The sequence below is a fragment of the Narcine bancroftii genome, chromosome 2, assembly GCF_036971445.1.
Source record: "Narcine bancroftii isolate sNarBan1 chromosome 2, sNarBan1.hap1, whole genome shotgun sequence".
In the NCBI taxonomy this organism is placed as follows: Eukaryota; Metazoa; Chordata; class Chondrichthyes; order Torpediniformes; family Narcinidae; genus Narcine; species Narcine bancroftii.
In genome coordinates, this window is record NC_091470.1 from 362,524,763 (window position 1) to 362,544,373 (window position 19,611).

General features: G+C 46.7%; 1 protein-coding gene across 1 annotated transcript in view; it reads left to right on the top strand.

Annotated features, from left to right (window-relative positions):
• Nucleotides 1–19,611, top strand: part of LOC138755820 (cadherin-7-like) — a 176,079-nt gene that overhangs the window by 89,757 nt on the left and 66,711 nt on the right. The window contains exon 3 of the mRNA XM_069922498.1: nt 473–660. Coding sequence (XP_069778599.1) covers nt 473–660 — 188 coding nt within the window. The remainder of the gene's footprint in view (nt 1–472; nt 661–19,611) is intronic.

The following is a 19,611-nucleotide window of genomic DNA, read 5'->3' on the forward strand; positions in this document are numbered from 1 at the left end:
TGGAGGAACACAGCAGGTCTTGCAGCGACCATAAGAGATAAAGATATATAATTGGAGGGGAGTGGTAAAGTTGATACAGTGATGCCACAGTGGTAGTTGAAAATATAAACGTCCAGAGCAGGCAGAAAGCCTGATCGAGGTGTCCAAGAGAAGGAGGAACATTAATATGGGGGTCTCAAGTGGGGAGTTGCAGAATCCTAGTTGTAGACATGGAGCCCAGAAGAAGAATTTGTCATACCTTGATGAAGGCCTCAGCCTGAAACATGGGTTATATATCTTTACCTTCTATGGACGTTGTGAGACCTGCTGAATTCCTCTAGCTTTTCTGTGCTTTAGTCACTGAAGGCCAGAAGGGTGAAGGATCTGTGCCAGTCCCGATGAATGGTCGGTAACATAAGGTTGTTCTGCAAGGAGCTCCAGAAGGATGATGATTGGATCTTTCTTTCCCCACCCCCCCCCCCCCCCCACCCAGGGTTTTATCAATACAACGTGCCTGAATCTTTACCTGTGAATTCCACGGTGGCAAAAATAAAAGCTCTCGACGATGACATTGGCCCAAACGCCGAAATGGAATATCGAATTGTTGACAGCGATGGCCTGTCCGTCCTTCAGATTTCCACCGACAAAGAAACTCAGGAGGGGATCATCACTCTGCAGAAGGTAAGATGGCTCAAAGGGAAAATAGTCTGTAGAAAGGCAGGAGAAGTTTTGTGGATAAAATTGGGGGATGTTGAGTGAACAGAGATAAGCAAACAGAGTCACAAGAGGCTACAACTGTTGGAATGTAGAGTGATAACAGCGGATCATGCAGGTCGGGTGGCACATTTAGTGCAATGCTATTTTAGCCCAGATTCATATCTGGCGCTATCTGGAAGGAGCTTGCATGTTCTCCATGTGTCTGCCTGGGTTTCCTCTGGGTGCTCCTGTTTTTCTCCCACTTTCCAAAAACATATCAGGGATTGTAGGTTAATTGGTGTATTTGGGGTGCATGGGTGCATGGGCCTGAAGGGCCTCTTACCACGCTGTATGCAATTGCAGAGAAAGATTGGGTTGAAATCCTTCCTTGAGATTGAGAAGAGAAGGGAGATAGCTGGTGTAGTGAGGATAGGGTGAAAGCCTGTGGTGGTAAACCACTGGCCTACTGCAGGGGGCAGGCAACCTCTGTACCTGCAGGAATGTAAGGGGGACATGACAACACCTGACCAGCTGTCAATCAGTTGACCTGAATGGATCAAGCTCCATCGGTCGGGTGTCAATCACCCTCCAGGATCTAACCCTAACCCTAACCTTGCACCGGCCTCCGAAGTCTCACTCAGAGTTACTGCGGCAACAGCCAACTTGGATCTGTGGAAGTCTTTGTTGATTAAAGCCTGTTGTACAGTCTACCTTGTGTGTATCTGGTTCTGTCTAACAGCGCACCACACAGGCATTAGGCAGGGGCCAGGAGGGGATTGGTGCACCGGGAAGAGTGAAGGATAATGGACAGATGGGGAGGAGGTGGCAGGTGCCAGGGAAAGAGAGGGAAGTCAGCTGGATGACGATGAGTCATACGGGGTTGGGTTGGAGACAGCCAGAGATGGTCTACTGACCCCACTCAAACTGCTGAGTTTCTCCAGACTCCAAACAGATGGCTCCAATATCAACTTTCACTTTCCGTTAACCTGCTCCCGCCGACTCTCTCTCTACCCCTCTGTCTACCTTCCTCCAATTCGCCAACCCTTTTCCTTCCTTCCCCATCACAGAGCCTCCCTTCTAAGCCCCCTGCCCTCTCCCACCTCCTCTCAGCTTCCACTGTCTCTCCTATATCCACCTATTACCTCGTATGTGTTAGCCTGTCATTCTCTGCTTTCTCCGCCACCTTTGCCTTCACACCACCCACCTTCTTATCAGACATCCGTCTGACTTTCAGCTCTCCTGATGACGGGCTCAGGCCTAAATCGTGAATGGCCTTTCACTTCCTATGACCCGCTGAGTTTCTCCAGCGCTTTTGCACACTGCAACAGATCGCAGCTTTGGCAGATTCTCTTGTTGACCTTGAATCTGGTGATTTGTGCTGTCGATCATTTGCTCAACTGAGGAGGGGAGAGTGTGACTGGTGTGGGAGGGGTCCCTTGAGACGTTGGCAGCTTTCCCGAGACAGAAAATGTACAGTCAGAGTGCACGGAGGGCAGGTTGGTTTCTGTGATAAGCTGAGCTGCATTCACACCTCTCTGTAGCTTCTTGCAGTCTCAGGCAAAGTAATTCCCGTCCCAAGCAGTGATGTATTTGGACAGGATGCCATGACAATGAGAACATAGCAAATACTCAGTGCTGTTAACACATGTGCTCCTCTGTGAAGTTAATAACCAGCTGCCTGCCTATTTTCTGCTCATACCTTGACAAAAAGCTCAGGTCCTGCAAAGGGGTGGCACAGTTAGCGTGGAGATTTTCGTGACACTGTTACAGCACCAGCAAGCTGGGTCCGAATCCGACGCTCTCTATTAGGGGTTTGGACATTATCCCCGCAACATGCGTGGGTTTTCCTGAAACTCTGGTTTCATCCCGCCCACCAATAACATAATAGGTTAATTGTGTATAATTGGGCGGCATGGGCTTCGATGGCCAGAATCGGCTTCTACCGTGTTGTAAATAAAACTGAAATATTTAAGTTGAAATGTCTGTTACCTTTTATTCCCTATTTGCTGCACGACCTCGTGAGTTTCTCTAGCATTTCTCGGGATTTCACAGCAACCAGGTCCTTTCCTTTGCTCTCACTGGGGACAACACAGAATTCGCCTCCTTATCTCCTCCCTGTTCTCTCTCTCACTGTTTGGGATCCAGCCCGTGGTGGCAGTGCCATCCGCAAACTTGTTGACCTCATCTGCAGACCCAGTGTGCACTTTTACCACCCCCTTTTATTGCCGCGGGAAGCCTGGCCGCAGCCAAGCTCATTTGGGGAGCAATAGGTGGGTCGCACATGTTGCCAATTCCATTGGAGTTAATGGTTTGACATTGCCTTGGTCGAGAGCACAGATGCTGGTATTCCACTGTCTGCTTTGCTTTTGGAACACCACATTCTCCTCACTGCAAAGAATGAAGTCTCCTTTGTCGCCATTGGTTTATCAGTTACAACACAACACTTTGGCTGACTTCCAATTTCTCTCCAAATCTATATTTCAGTTTTTATTGCTGATGGCAATCTAACCCTTCCTTTCCAACAATAATCTCACATCCACCAGGGTATCTAAACTTCTGATTAATATCACAGACCTTTATCATGAAATCCAAAGCATTTCAAAGGTTAAAGCCCGAGATTCAGAGTAAGATTCTGTCTTGTGTGGACCACATTCTGGTAGGCAAGCTCAGTGTAGGTAAGGACTTGAAGGTAAGCTGGGCCAAAGGGCCTGCTTCTTCTGTATGACTTGATGACTTTAGGATTGGACAAGGCAGCAATCATCAAGGATCCTCAGCACCCAACACGTGCCCTGTTCTTGCTGCTGCCATCAGGAAAGATGTATAGGCCATAAGACCCAAATTTCAGATTTATTGTTAGAGCACATGCATGTCATCACATACAAACCCGAGATTCTTTTTTCCTGCGGGAGTGGAAGAATTACCACTGATTGGTTGGGGGAAAACAACTACACAGCATATACATGCAAACAAATAAAGAACTGTAGACAGATAAGGAATGTAAACAACTGTGCAATACCCAGAGAATAAAAACAATCAGTAAAGTGCACAAGTGAGAGTCCCCGAATGAGTTTGTCGTCGAGGAGTCTGATGGTGGAGGGGTAGCCGCTGTTCCTGAACCTGGTGGTGCGAGTCTTGCGGCAGCGACACCTCTTTCCTGCTGGCAGCGTGTGCTGGGTGGTGTGGATCCTTGATGATCGCTGCTGCTCTCCCGATGCAGGGTTCCCTGTCAATGTTCTTGATGGTGGGGAGTCACAGCACCAGATTCAGGAATAGTTGCACCCCCTCCACCCTCAGGCTCCTCAACAATCAGGGTCTCTTTTAAGCAGCCTTACTTTGTATATCAATTATTATGAATATTTCTTTTTTGTCTATATTGCACAGTCAATTTGTTTACATTTTGCTCTCGTATCTTTTTTTTTCTCTTGAGTACAGTTTACAGTTACCAATAAGAAAGAAATTCTGCTTGGCCCACAGGAAGAAGACTCTCAGGGTTGTATGTGATGCCACGTCTGACAAGAAATATCAACGTTGAACGTTGAATTGCTGGAGGGAATCAGCTAGTGAGAAAGCATTCACAGGAACAAATTATGGGATAGGCAGGAGAGCATGCGAAACAAGGTTTTCGCGACAGTAAATAATGGAGAGGGGTCAGATGGTGAGTTACTCAGCACAGGATCCTGTTCTGACGGATTATGTTTCTGATTAACACGATGAGCCACCATGATGATTCAATGTGATGTAATTTGGTCGATTATAGCGGCTGTGAGCATGGCATTGCTGTGGTCTCTCTTGTCGGAGATGGTAGGTGATTGGCATTTGTGCGACATGAATATTGCCTGCAAATTATCAACCTGAACACTGATGAAGTCTTGCTGAGTCCCAAGGGCACTGGACCTGTGATCCAGAGACATGAGTTCAAATCCCACCTTGGCAGTCATGGAACTTAAATTCAACTTTAATTCAAGTTTATTATCATCGGATTGCACAAGTGCAACCCGACGAAAACAGCGTTCCTCGATGCAAAAACACACAGACTCACAACCAGATGTAACACACGTGCGGACAAGCAATAGATAGGCTGGACCAGATACAAACAGATAATTAAATAAACATTGTTTCGTGAAGATTATAGATGGTTTGTGCGAGGCGTTCAGTATCCTCACTGCCCATGGGAGGAAGCTGTTTCTCAGCCTGGGGGGGCTGGCCCTGATGCTCCCACACCTCTTTCCCAACAGGAGTAGCTGCAAGATGCCGTGTGAGTTGTGGAAGGGGTTCTCCTCTCATCCCAGTAGATCACGTTGAGAGTTTGGGGGAGGGGGGGTGGGGGTTGAGGGAAACCAGTGAGTTTCTCTGCTACTCTTATGGTCCTGTGGATTGACCTCTGATCCATTCCTCTGCCGCTACCGTACCGCACTGTGATGCAGCCGGCCAGGATGCTCTTGCAGATGATTGGCCCGTAGCCTTGCCCACTTCGATCTTCTCTGGAAGTGCAGTCGCTGTTGCACTTTCCTGACAAGTGAGGAGATGTTGAGGGTCCACAATAGGTCACTCATTAAGTGAACTCCAAGGAACTTAGTGCTCCAAGTAAATATATAAATCTGAAATTATCATCAAAACCCAAACCTCAGTGATAATAAGCACAAAACAAGCTTATTGTTATAAACACAATATCCTTTCGGGTTAGGAATTCTGCCTGTGATATCTGGTCAGGCCGCTATATGATTCCAGATCTTCCAATGTATCTTCATTTCCTCCTTAGTTCAAGGGTAGGTTGGGAAGGACAATGTGTAACGGCAATACTAATCATATCCACATCCTATGAGTTAATGACAATAAATCTGAGCTGGTGTGAACGTTGGCCAATCGGAAGTTCTGATTCAGTGACTGAGCAAATGTCACAGATGGAATGGCGAAGGTCCTGACCTGCACTACAGCCATGTTGGTGGACTCAGGCTGAGAAGGATTGGTCTTCAAAGTCCACTTATTTTTCCATTCACGCAAGAATGGTGGGTGGAGCTTCCACATCGACGGGATGACTAATTCCACTCACATCAGAGAACATTCCAGCACAGTGCAGGCCCTTCAGCCCACGATGCTATGTTGACACATGTAAAGCCACTCCACAACCATCTAATCCTTTCCCACCTCACATCCAGATCTCTCTATTTTTCTTGCATCCATGTCTTGTCTGAGTGTCTTTAGAATGTTCCTATTGTACCAGCTTCCACTACCACACCCAGCAATGCTTTCGACTTGAGAATATCCAATGCGTACAACAAAAAAATGTGCCTGGTAAAAAAAGTAACAAAGTATTTCCCTTTGGGCCAACTGTTGTGCGCAGGGTGCCATAGGAGTCAATGTTAGCTGGTTTGCAACGAAATTAGATCAGCGGGGTCAAAAATCACATTTAAAATCACATCGTCATTGTCTATGCTCCCTTCCTTTAGAATTTATTCTACTTTGACCTTTTAAGTCCATGCTGCTTGTAAAGCCCATATTGACACTTATCAACACATATCCCATTTCATTCTCCCCATATTCCCGTCAGCGGCACCTGATTCCTACCACGAACCTATACACAAGGGACAATTTACGCCGTGCAATTATTCGACCAGCCTGCGCTCTATGAGGTGGAAGGCATCTGGAAAGAGCTGGAGTAACCCATGCAGTGACAGGGAAGACAGACAGCATCCAAGATCAAGATTGAGAACAGGCCCCCTGAGTGGTGAGGCAGTGATTCTAAATTTAGCACAAGACCAATCTGCTCTAAAGCAGTGTATTGTATGTGAGAAAGCCATGGTGTGTCTGGTGGGGTGGTGGACTGTTAGATGCAATGGTATCTGACCTTCATCTATTTATGACTGAGAGGTCTGTTCAAGAATCTAACAACAGTAGGAAAGAAACAGCCCTTGTTTCTAGCAGTGCATGTTTTGAAGCTTAGGTATCTTCTCCCTAACTTTTTTTTACAGTCATTCTGGAGAAGCTCAGCAGGTCACTCATCATCCCAAGGAATTAAAGGGTGTCAAACGTGTTCGGGCACAGCCCTCTGCGGTTTACTTGCATTGCATTGAAAGGCAAGTCCCACGGCTGAAAGGCAGTGGTGGAGACTTCATCTAATGCACTTTCATTTACAGTTTGTACCCAGACAGTATTTGCATACAGGAGATGGGCAGATTGATTTGCTGTGGGTGGAATGGGGACATCTTGCTGAAGGCATTGCGCTCACAGACCAAGGGTTAATAAAAGAACCCTGCAAAGGCATCCTGCCAAATTAATGTTCATTGTTGATTGATCATTTTATTGTCATATGATAATACGTTAAAAATGTAACATACATGATAGATTTTTACTTTTGCCTGCTGTAAGACAAAGAGTTGCCATGAGCATTGCCCAGTGCCCCCTTACAATACGAGAGAAAGAGAGTCCCTTCAGAGACAATGAGAGTCTGTGAATTTTCCTCCAGTGCTTCCACAGCCTCCAGTTCAAGCCATCAGCGACGTGAGCTCCAGATCCAAATCTCCGACATGATCAGGAGGCTTACAGTGCTCGAGGCCGTCCTTGCCCTCAGCACCTTCTCACATCCTGGATCTGACACATGGTTCCCATGAGCCAGTCTCCAGCAGCCTGTTTTGAGTCAGGTTGGATGACTGAAGATTTGAAGCTTATAGGCTTGATTGAATTTTATTCTGCCAAAACTTAAACACTGCCAAATTAGACAATAAATCAGGAATTCTGCAACCGTCAGTCACCAAAGACATGTGTTTAAATCTCCAGAAGTCAGGTTAAATGTCTTGTCTGTTTTGATGTAAGCAGGTATAGTTGGAATGGGTGCTGAAAGCTCTTGATAACTGAGGCTTCAATTATAGACACACTGGAGCCTGGACACTCTCATAATGGACAGGAGGAACTTGATGAGTTGAGCAGCGTCAGTGGGAGAAAAAGAATGGTCAGCATTTCCAGACTTGATTAAGAGTTACGGTTTGAAATGTCGAGCATCCTTTTTCTCCCACAGATGCGGCTTGAGATCCCCCAGCTGACTGTGCGAAGCTTCAATTGTATCTGATCTTTTGGGCCTGTGCTGAAGACGTGCCAAGGCTACGTCACAGTTTGCTCACGCACTTTGACTGCACTGTTCAACGTCAATAATACTTTGGTGAGGTCAGACTAGAGCAAGCTTGTGTGCTGGACCATGTTGAAGTCATGAAAGAGGAAGTGCTGGATCTCGTTAAAAACATTGAGATTGGTAAGTCCCTGGACTGGAGGAGATAAACCCCGAGTTGCTGTGGGAAGGGAGCGAAGAGATAGCTGGGACATTTGACTAGGATCTGTGCATCCTCCTTGGCCACAGGGGAAGTAGTGGAGGGTTTCCCCTTGTTTACAAAAGCATTAGGAATTATAGACCAGTGTGTCTCACACTCGTGGTGTGCAAACTATTGGAAAGGATTCATAAGGGCAGGGTTTATGAGCATTTGGAGAAGTACAGTCCTCTCAGGGATAGTCAGCATGGCTTTGTGAGGGGAAGGCCACAGCTCACGAGCCTAATTGAGTTCTTTAAGTAGGTTGCAAAATAAATTGATGAAGGAAGGGTGGTAGATTTGTGGTGCATATGGATTTTAGTAAGGCTTTTGACAAAGGCCCCCATGAGAGACTCATTCAGAAAGTCAAAAGGAATGGCATCCATGTAAGTTCCACTGTGTGGATTCAGAGTTGGATTGGCTGTGGAATACAGAGAGTAGTAGTGGACAGAAAATATTCCGCCTGGAGGTCTGTGACCGGTGGAGTTCTGCAAGGATCTGTTCTGGGACCTCTGCTCTTTGTCACTAAGTTTGAGGATAATACAAAGGTTGGAGGAGTTATGGATAGTGTAGAAAGTTGCCGTAGATTACAATAGGATAGATAGGTTGCAGAGTTGGGTAGAAAAGTGATAGATGGAGTTCAATCGGGATAAGTGTGAGGTGATGCATTTTGGAAGGTCAAACCTGAATTCTGAGTACAGGGTTAATAACTGGATGCTTAACAGTGTGGAGGAATAAAGGGACCTTGGGGTCCAAATCCATATATCTGTCAAGATTGCTGACCAGGTCAATTGGATATTTAAGAAGGCCTATGGGACGCTGGAGGTTCATAAGTCGGCAGATCGAGAGATCATGTTGTTACTCTACAGATCTCTGATGAGAACATACTTGGAATATTATGTTCAGTCTGGTCACCTCAATATTAGAAGGATGTGGAAGCTATGGAGAGGGTGCAGAGGAGATTTACCAAGATTAGAAAATAAGTCTATTGAGGCAAAATTAGCAGAGTATTTTCTCTCTGGAGCAAAAAAGGATGAGAGGTGACTTAATAGAGGTCTGCAAGATTATGGGAGGCATAGATAAGGTAGACAGCTAGCACTTTTTTCCCAGGGTGGGAGTGGCAAGCACCAGAGGACATCTGTGTAAAATGAAGGGAGGAAAGTTTAGCAGAGCATGCAGGGATATGTTTGTGTATGCAGAGATTTGTGGGTACCTGAAATGTCTTGCCAGGGATGGTGGTGGAGGCTGTAACAATAGGGAAACTTAAGAGACTCTTAGAGAGGCACATGGATGGAAAAAAAATTGGGATTATGAGGTAGGAAGGGTTTAGTTTTTTTGATAGGAATAAATAAAACATTGAGGGCTGAAGGGCTTGTACTGTGCTGTAGTGTGGTATGTTCTATATTCTATGTCATGCGGAGTGCAAGGCCGTTCTCTGCACTGAGGAATTTTCCTTGTCAAAATGACAACGGAATGCTTGAACCCTTGAGTATCTTAATGTAATAAGACAGCTGTGGGGATACTCAGGTAACTAGGAAAGACAAAAACTGCAGCTGATCATTGTTTGCGCAGAATTCAAGGCAGTTGTCCAAAGGTTGTGCAAAGAGGTGGGCTTTGAGTGGATTATAGTGAAAGATGGAGGGAATTCCAGGGACAATTGAAGCAAGATTGCTCTTTAGAAAGATGAAGAAGAAGGGGTGGCACGGTTACACAATGGTTAGCACAGCACCTTTCCAGCACCAGCGATTGAGACTGGGGTTCGAGTCCCGTGCTCTCCATAAGGAGTTTGTATGTTCTTCCTGTTTCTGAGTGGGTTTTCTCCAGTGGTTTCCTTCCACTGTTCAAAGAAGTACTGGAGGTGTAGGTTCATTGGGTGTAAATTGGGTGGCATGGACTCGTGGGCCAAAGTGGTTTGTTACCGCGCTGTATGTCTAAATTTTAAAAAAATTTAAGAAATGACTTCATAGATTGTGAGGGGCTTATATAAGGTGGAGAGTCAAGACCTGTTACCTGGGGCCGCATCTGTTTAAGGTGAGTGGAAGGAAGTTAGGGGAGAGGTCATGATTTTACTCAGAGTGGTGGGTGCCTGGAACACATTTGCTGGAGGGGGGGGGGGGAAGTGGTGATGAAGGCTAGTGCAAAGGGGACATTGCAAAGGCTCTTAGATAGGCACGTGGATGTAAGACCCACAAAGGCTGCCGGCTGCAGGAGACTGGCTCATGGGAGCCAGGTATCGAAACCGGGATTCGAGAGGTTGCTGAAGGCAAGAACAGCTCACAAAGGGCCTCATGTGCTGATTGACACATCAGGGATTTGGACCTGGAGCCTGGGTTGCCAATGGATCAGATCTACGGAGTCTCAGTGTCTCTTTGGCTTCTCTTTCTCTTACTGTAAGGGTCACTGGGCAATACTAATAGCGACTCTTGAGAGAGGAAAAAGAAAATTTTGTCTAGCGTTACATTTTCTATATTATTACATGGCGATAAAGGACTCTTGAAATCTTGAAAAATAGAGGGTTATGACTGTGAGGTGGTGTAGGGCACTACTAGTAACCACCAAGTCTAGGCTGAGGGAACGATAGGCTTTATTATACAGAGGAACCTTGCAGGCCCGGATCCAGGTATAGGAATGGAGGGAAGGGAGAGGTGGCTTGACCTTTATGGCCCAAGACCACGGGGGAGGAGACATAGGGTATGAGTCATCCGTGGGTGGGCCAGCTCCATATATACAGGGAATGGTTAAACAGGTTCGGACTTTGTTTACTGGAGTGTAGAAGAATGAGGGGAGATTTGACAGAGGTGTACAAAGTTATGAGGGGGATGGACAGAGGAAATGCAAGCAGGCTTTTTCCACTGAGATTGGGTGAGACAAATACTTGAGGACTTGGGTTAAGGGTATATAGGAGCAACTTCTTCACACAGTGAGTGATGAAAATGTGGGGTGAGCTGCCAGCCGAAGTGGTAAATACGGGCTTGATTTTGACATTTAAGAAAAACCTGTGGATGGGGTGAGGCGGCATCTGAGGGCTATGGACTGGGTCTCGGTTAGTGGGACTAGCCAGAATAATACTTCACCACAGACTAGATGGGCTGAAGAGCCTATATCTGTTTTGCAAGGTTCTATGGTTCCATGAGGGTCAGCCGCCTCTGCTAAGTTGTCGCTGTGTCGAGGTTCTCACATGGAGATTGGCCAATTGGTCACCTTCCTGTGAGTTAGCACAACTCCATGCTCTTAGCCCTTCAGATGGATCGGCCATTTCAGGAGGGAAAGGTTGATAAAGATGAGGCAAAGTTGGGTTGGGGTGGTGGTGGTATGGTGTAGGGGAAGGACTGCCCATAAGGAGCCGGCGTGTCGGGGGCAGGTTTGATTTTGGGAGCGACGGCCCCACAGGAGATGGAGAATAATGCTCGGTACATCCAGACTGCTGGGAGAAAGGAAGCTGGGTGCCTTTCCATCATCCAACGGATACCGTGGGAAGCAGATGGACTCTGCCGGGGAAAAGATGTTGCCCAGATGGCCAGACAGTGTGAAAGTGGACCCTGTGTTCGCTGGCACACAGCAAGCATTACTTGTAGCTGCAGTGAAAACAAGGGCTGTAGCAAATCGCTGGGCGAGGGAGGGCAGCTAATTGTCACCTCTACAAGATTATTTTCAAACCATGCCTGCATTTGGACATCACTTCAAATGGATTACTTGTCATCACCCAGTTACTGGACACGGACTGTTGAGCTGTGCACCTTCAATGGTTTGAAAAACAAAGCATTCATCAAGATCATTTTCACTTTAGGCAAGTGTGAGCAGAATTAAATATTCAAATCAGACTGGTACCGTTAAAGCAATGCTATTGCAGCTCCAGTGACCCGGATTCAAATTCACCGCTGTCTGTAATGAGTTTGTACAGTCCCCGTGTCTGTGAGGGTTTCATCCGGGTGCTCTGGTTTCAAGTTGGTTTGTCACCATCCGATTATACACACGCAAGCCGGCAAAACAGCGTCTCTCCGGGTCACGGTGTGTGCACCAAAACACACAATCCATAGTACATAATGATCGCACAGATTTTCACGGTTACAAAATACTGTTTATCGAGTGAAACATGATAGGTTGCAGATGCTGTGATTGTAGTAAACACATCGAAATGCTGGAGGAGCTCAGCTGGTCTATCTGACATATTCTCCTCCGCCATGTGATCCCACCGCTAATCCCCTCTCCACCTGCTGCAGAGTGTGCTTCCTCCATGACTCCCTTGACCACTCCCCTCTCCCTGCCAATCATCCCCTTAGGACCTATCCCCATGACTGCAGGAGATGCTTCACTTGTGCCTACACCTCCTCCCTCAGCACCATTCGTGGCCCAAACACTCTTTCCAAGCAAAGCAGCATTTCACTTGAGAAACTGTAGGGGTCTTCTACTGCATCCAGTGCTCCTGTTGTGGTCTCTTCTACATCGGCGTGACTGAAAGAAGATGAGGAGATTGCGTTTTTGAGCACTTCGGCTCTGTCCACTGCAATAGCGTGGATCTCCCAATGGCCACTGATTTCAATTCTCCCTCCCATTCCCTTGCCAACGTGTCTGTCCATGGTCTCATGTACTGCCAGACTGAGACCACCTATAAATTGGTGGGAAAACACCTCATCTTAGGTTTGGGCACCCTCCAACCAGATGGCATTATTATGAACCTCTGCTTTTCATTAAAACGCTCCCACCCCCTTCTTCCCTCGTCATCTCACCTTTCCCTGTCTCCTTTTAACAGACTTGATAAATTCTACCTAGTCCCTTATTTAATTAACACATTTTATTGATCTGGAATCCCTCCCCAATTTTTTTGCATTCTTTCTTAAATATCTAAAAACCTGATTTTGCATTTTCTGATTTTCCCTTGAAGAGGGCTCAGGCCTGAAACATCAGCAATATATCTTTGTCTCTGGCTGAGTTCATCCAGTTTACTGTTTATCAGTCACACAGTCTATGGGAAGAAGCAGTCCTGATTTTAATGCTCCTGTACCTCCTTCTTGATGGTAGTGGGTTATAGACACTGTGTGTTGGGTGGAAAGGGTCTTTTATAATTCCTTGAGCTCTATTTGCACAACATTCCCGGTAAATGTTGTCTATAGAGGAAAGGTAGGCCCCAGTGATCCTTTTGACTGCTTCGATGATGCTGTTTATGTTCACCAGTCTGATGCTTTGGAGCTAGCATACCACGCAATGATGTCGCCTGACAAGATGCTGAATGTCCTCCAGTAAAATATTGACAAGATGGGGGCTAATCGTCTTATCCTCCCCAACCTCCTTAGGAAGTGTAGGCACTGCTGTGCCTTCCTGACTAATGAGGAGTGAGTCCAGAGTAGGTCGCCCCTTATCTGCACACAAAGGAACTGTCTGCTCACCACTTTTTCCACGATGGAGCCATTGATGTGGATTGGAGAACCGGCGATCTTCATTCTCATGAAGTCCACGATCATCTCCTTTGACTTGTCCATGTTGAGACTCAGGTTGTTGTTTTCGTACTATTTTACAAGCCTTTTATCCTCCTCTCTGCAATGCGATTCATTCATTGTTGCTGATAAGGCAACTACTGTTGTATCATCCGCAAATATGATGACTCCATTGGAACTGAATCCAGGAGTCTGCAGCAAAAACAGTCACGCGGCTAAGCACACAGCCATGGTGTGCACCAGTGCTCAGTGTAGAAAAATAGAAACATAGAAAAATAAGTGCATTTGGCCCTTCAAGCCTACCCTGCCATTCAATATGATCGTGGCTGATCAGTACCCAGTTCCTGCTTTCTCCCCATACCCTTTGATCCCCTTAGCCACAAGGGCCAAATCTAACCTACTCTTAAGTATTGACAAGGAACCGGCCTCAACTACTTCTTCTGGCAAAGAATGCCACAGATCCACTGTCCTCTGAGAGAAGAAATTTTTCCTCATCTCAGTCCTAAAAAACTTCCCCCTTATCCTTAAACTGTGACCCCTGGTTCTGGTTTTTCCCAGCATTGGAAACAACCTACCTGCGCCTAGTCTATCTAAACCCTTAAGAACTTTATATATTTCTATAAGAACCCCCCACCCCCTCAATCTTCTAAATTCCAGAGAGTACAAACCTAGTCTATCCAACCTTTCTTCATATGCAAGTCTTTCCATCCCTGGTATCAGTCTAGTGAATCTTCTCTGCACCTCCTCCATGGCGAGGATGTCCTTCCTCAGATAAGGAGACCAAAACTGCACACAATACTCCAGGTGTGGTCTCACCAAGGCCCTGTCCAGTTGCATCAAGATCTCCCTACTCCAGGACTCAAATCCCCTTGCTATTAACGCCAACATACCATTCGCCTTCCTCACCGCCTGCTGCACCTGCAGGCCCACTTTCAATGACTGATGCACAGCAACACCCACGTCTCTCTGCATCTCCCCTTTTCCTAAACAGATACCATTTAGATCATAGTCCTCCTTCCTGGTCTTTCCTCCAAAGTGGATAACCTCGTGATGGGGCTAAAGGTTTTGCTGCCAACCCAGAGAGCCTGTGGTCTTTCCGTTAAGAAGTTCAGAATCCAGTTGCAGAGAGGGGTGTTGAGTCCCAGCGAGGACAGTTTATCTGCCAGCCTCTGAGGAACAGGGATTGTAGGTTCATTGGTCACACGAGCGTATTTGGGTGGCGCGAGCTTGGGGTTGGAAGGGACTGTTCTTGTGCTAGTACAAACAATGCTGCAGAAACTCAGCAGGTCAACAGTGTACTTTATAAACCAACGATAAAGACACATAACCATTGTTTTGCGCTTGAGCCCTTCATCAAGGTATGGAAATATGTCGCAGGCATCTGAACAAAATGGTGGGGGCGGAGGGGTAGGGGGAGGAACTGTTAGGTCTGCTTTGTTCATGAATGAGTGAGACAAACACCAGACTGAGTCGAAATCAGGGTTCTTTGTTCTTTATTACCGGATTGTAACACTTGCGACTAAACATGTTAGTCGGAGAATGCATTCTGCCGTTATCAGCAAAATGGTGATTTTTTATACCCTTGGATATGTGCTTAGAACATCATCATATCATTACTTGTCCAATGACTAAAACTGTTGCTATCCTTTCCCTGCTAGCTTCCTGCCTCTCAATCCATCAATGTCTCTCTTATCTTGTAAGTACAAGGATGCATTCACATCTTGTTACAGCCCTGTACATTCCCATCTCATGATGTTTTACCTAACAGGAGTACAGGGACACCTCCCCTTCTTGTTACTGCCCTGTACAGGGTAACTCCCTACACATTCCCATCTCATGATGTTTTACCTTACAGAACACAGATGGATAATGTTTGGAGCAAGCAGAAGGAGGAGGGATGAGTGTTAAATAGAAAGGGAAAGGGGTGGAGAGCTGAAGACGGGGGTGGGGGAGGGAAGGGAAAGGAGGGAGAATGGAGAGCAGGTTAGCAGAATCTGGAGAAGTCAGTGTTAATGGAGAGGGCTCAGACAGAAAATCAAGTGTTGTTCCTCCAATTTACGGGTTGAAAAGAAGGGTGTGTGAGAGAATCCTGGTAGATAGTACTCAAGGCCACAGACAGATATGGAAGCGGGATGCAGAATTGAAGTGGTTGGCCACTGGGAGAACCCTCCACTGATGAGGATGGAGCGAATGTGCTCAATGAAGTGATCTTCCAGCCTGCGCCCAGTCTCTCCAATGTAGAGAAGGCCACAAAGGGAATGCCTGACGCAGTAGGTCACTCCCGCTGATACAAAAGTGGTGTTGCTTTACTTCAAAGGCCTGTTTGGATTCCAAACGCTATTATCATTGCTGTATGTCTAAGTTAAATTTGCATTTTAAAAAATTTAACAAGGAAACTAATTCTGACCGAGTTAAGCAGCGACGTCCACAGATACCGTGATTGCAGTAATGGAGAAACTCAGCAGGTCACGCAGCCTCTACATGGAGTTCTTTGTGATGTTGGCAGCATTCTTGAGGCTGTATAGGCACAGTCAGTGGATGGGAGTTCAGAGCCTGTGATAGACCTGGGTATGTTTAATAATTTAGAGATACAACACAGTGACAGGCCTTTCTAGCTCATGAACCCTGCCATCCAAATGCATCCCTGTGCCCCATCAATCCACCAACCTCTGACGTCTTTGGAATGTGGGAGCCCCCTGAGTCATGGGAAGAACATACTCGTTACAGACAGCACTGGATTCGAACCCAGGTCACTGGCAGTGGAATAATGTTGCGCTAACTATACCACCCTACTTATTTCTTGTATCCAGAGAGGTTGAATTCGCAAACCAGGCTGTGATGCAACATGTCAGTGCACCTACAGAAGTTTGATGGAGTATCCACTGGCACGCCAAATCTCCTCCGCCTCTTTAGAAAGCAGAGGGGTAGGCATGCTTCCTTCAGGTTTCACGTGCATGCCGTTATTAAGTGTGATTTATTCAGAAATATTGTCCATGCCAGCCAATGATTAGGGAATTGTCAGCATGCAAACAAACCGCTGAAGGAGGCAGCATCCATGGAGGCAAATGGATGGGCGACGTTGCTGGCTGAAACCCTCCCTCAAGACTCAGAAAGGAGAGGAAAGGCAGCCAAAGTTAAGGAGAGAGGGAGTTGGTGATGGGTGGGGCAAGGAGGATGATGCAGGGACGGGTGCAAGTGGGGTGGAGGTTGGCCAACGGTGATAGATGGAAGCAGGCAGAGGTGGCGGGGCGGGGTGGTGGGTGAGCAGATGGAGCTGGAGTGGGGGGGGGAGGCTGAAGGTGGCAACAGGAAGGAAGGAGGTAGATGGAGCCACGTAATGATGGGAATGTGGAGGGACGGCGGGGAAGGGGATCCACTGGGAGGGTAGTGTGGGTGCTGGAGATGTGGGAAAGGTAACAGGGGAGCTGGAGGAGGAGGGATTGGAAAGAAGGGTGTATGAGAGAATCTTGGTAGATGAGTGATGCACCATCAATAATCACAAAAGACTGGAGTTGTGAAACCAATAGGCTTTTATTAACTATAGACTGGAATAGCCATCGACCTCATTGACTGATTTAGACAGAAAGGAACGGGGAGCATGCAAAGGGTTGTGGGTAGGATCAGTCTCGGGAGGTGTGTCCAGCCAGCAGCCAATCATAGTGGTTTACCACGATGAGGAAGAGGAATTAGAGATGGGGGGGGGGATGGAGCAAATCACTTGGAGTTGATCTCATTGGATTGTAGGTTACACAGATGCATATGAGGTGAAACTCTTCATATATAGTTTTGACCTCAGTAAAACTTGAAAATCCGCAGACACTGGGGTTGAGTGGGATACACAGAATTGCTGAAGCAACTCAGCAGGTCACGCAGCATCTATCGTAGTAAAAGGTTATCGACGTTTTGGGCCCGGTTCCTTCCTCAGGAATCTGAAAAAAAAATCTGGAAAAACTCAGCAGGTCACACAACATCCAAGTAAAGGGTTTGGTTTGGCCTTATGTTAGCAGTGAGGTTGTGGGGGGTGGTGGGTGAGGACAGTCAGGTGGGTGTGTGGTGTAACAATAGGTGCCGACCAGGCCTTCCAGCTGACTGGTGAGAATAGGGTGGAAGTCCTTAGATTGCACAATTTCAATTTTCCTTTATTGCCTGTTAATAAAGCAGAAAATACAATATATGAAATTTCCTTTAGTCTGCTCTAAGCCAGACAAAGAGTTGCCATGAGCATTGCCCAGTACCCCTTACAGCAATAGAAAGAGAAGCAAAAGAGAGCCTCTTCGGGGTTACTGAGTGTCCGTGGATTTGCCTCTGTAGCTGCACACACCCCTGTTCAATCCATCGGTAACCCGAGCTCCAGATCCAAACCTCCAATACGACCGGGAAACCTTCAGCTCCCGAGGCCCTCTTGCCCTCAGGACCCTCTCGAATTCAGGCTCCGGTACTTGTTTTCCCAGAGTCCGCCTGCAGCCTGTGCGTGTCTTTCAGCCGCAAGATGCCGTCAGCCCCCGGCCTGGGTAGACCCTTCAGCCGCTGAGCCCCTCGCTGGTTCGCTGCCCTCGTCACCGCCTCCTCTGCTTCTCCTTCTCAAGTGGGGGAGGGAGGGTTGTGGGGGTATTCTCCCTTTTTCTCGTGTCTGCTACTCCCCGATGACTTCGGAGTTCCAGCATTTGCCCGTCACTTTGAAATTTTCCTTTATTGCAGAATAAACCGACTGTACCAGAGCCGTCATTCTATTGTCACCCGGGGATCTTAGGTTGACACCAAAGTAGACGTGTGAAGGAAAATTAAAAACAATAAACTTTTTACTAGTCCCAGAAGCTGAAAATATATCTCCAGCCTACACAATTTAAACTGATTGCATTATGTGACCAGCAGTGATCAATGGGGGATATTTTCTGGAGAATGGTGGAATGAGCACAGTCAGTTTATTCTACAATAAATGAAAATAAAACATCTGCAGATGCCAAAAATTTGAAATAAAAGTAAAATGTGTTGAAAGTGGATAGGTCTTACACAGTAAATGGTAGGGTTATGGGGAGTGTGGTCGAGCAGAGGGATCCAAGGGTATTCCCCACTTTACAAATATTCGCTTTACGCAAATTCACTTGACGAAAGCAGCGAGCCATCATAGAGGCTGCAAGCATTTACCAAGCAGCTCCTTCCCTGGGAACAATGATGAGATGTCAATAGATAGATGACCATCTTCCTCTCTCTCCGACATCCCAGTCTCCTGTACCTCCCACCCAGTGGCGTCACTCAGGTTGTTTTCACACCCCTTCCCACCCCATGGACTGAGTGTATAAGTGAACCAAGTGTAGAAGAAACAGTTGTGTGTTCCTTGTCTGTCCGGGGTGGTGGCGGCAGCGCTGAGCAGGGAGGGCACCCTTACCAGAGTGCATTAGGAGGTTCAAAAAGTAAATATCTAATTTATAGGCTGTGTATTTATCATATAATTCCTGCTTTTAATAAATGTTAGTGTTAGTTGAGGTTTTAAGTGTTTTTTTGGAATGATTTGACGATCTTTTTAGGGGGGGGGGTCTGCGAACGCTCTAAAGAAGCAATGGTAATTGCAAAGCAACGTTAATCGCTTTATGCCATTTTGCCTAATGAAAGGTTCCTAGTTTTGTATACCTGTATCTTGAAAGTGGTGTCATAGGTAGGTAGGATGAATAGGAAGACAGGTTGGCCTTCATCAGTTAGAGTGTTGAGTCTAGAAGTTAGGAGGTCCAGTTGCAGTTGTATAAGACATTGTTGAGGCCCTGATTGGAGTATTGTGTTCAGCCTCAAGAAAGATGTCAAATTGGAAGAGATGCAGAGAAGATTTACAAGGACATTGCCAGGACTCGTGGGGCTTGAGCTACAGGGAATGATGGAGCAGGTTGGAGCTTTATTCATTGGAGTGCAGAAAGATGAGGGGTGATGCCACAGACGCGTACGAAATCCTGAAAGGAATACATCGGGTGAATAAAGAGTCCTTTGTTCAGAGTAGGGGAACCAGTACCCAGTGATAGGTTTAAGGTGAGGGGTGAGAGATTCAAAGGGAAGCTGACAGGTGACTTTTTTACACAGAGGGCAGTGGCTGAATGGAACGGGCTACCACAAGAGGTAGCTGAGGCAGGTACAGTGGCAATGTTTAAGAGAAGTTTAGGCAGAGCATGGATAGGATGGGTTTAGAGAGATATGGGCCAAATGCAGGCAGGTTTACCTTGATG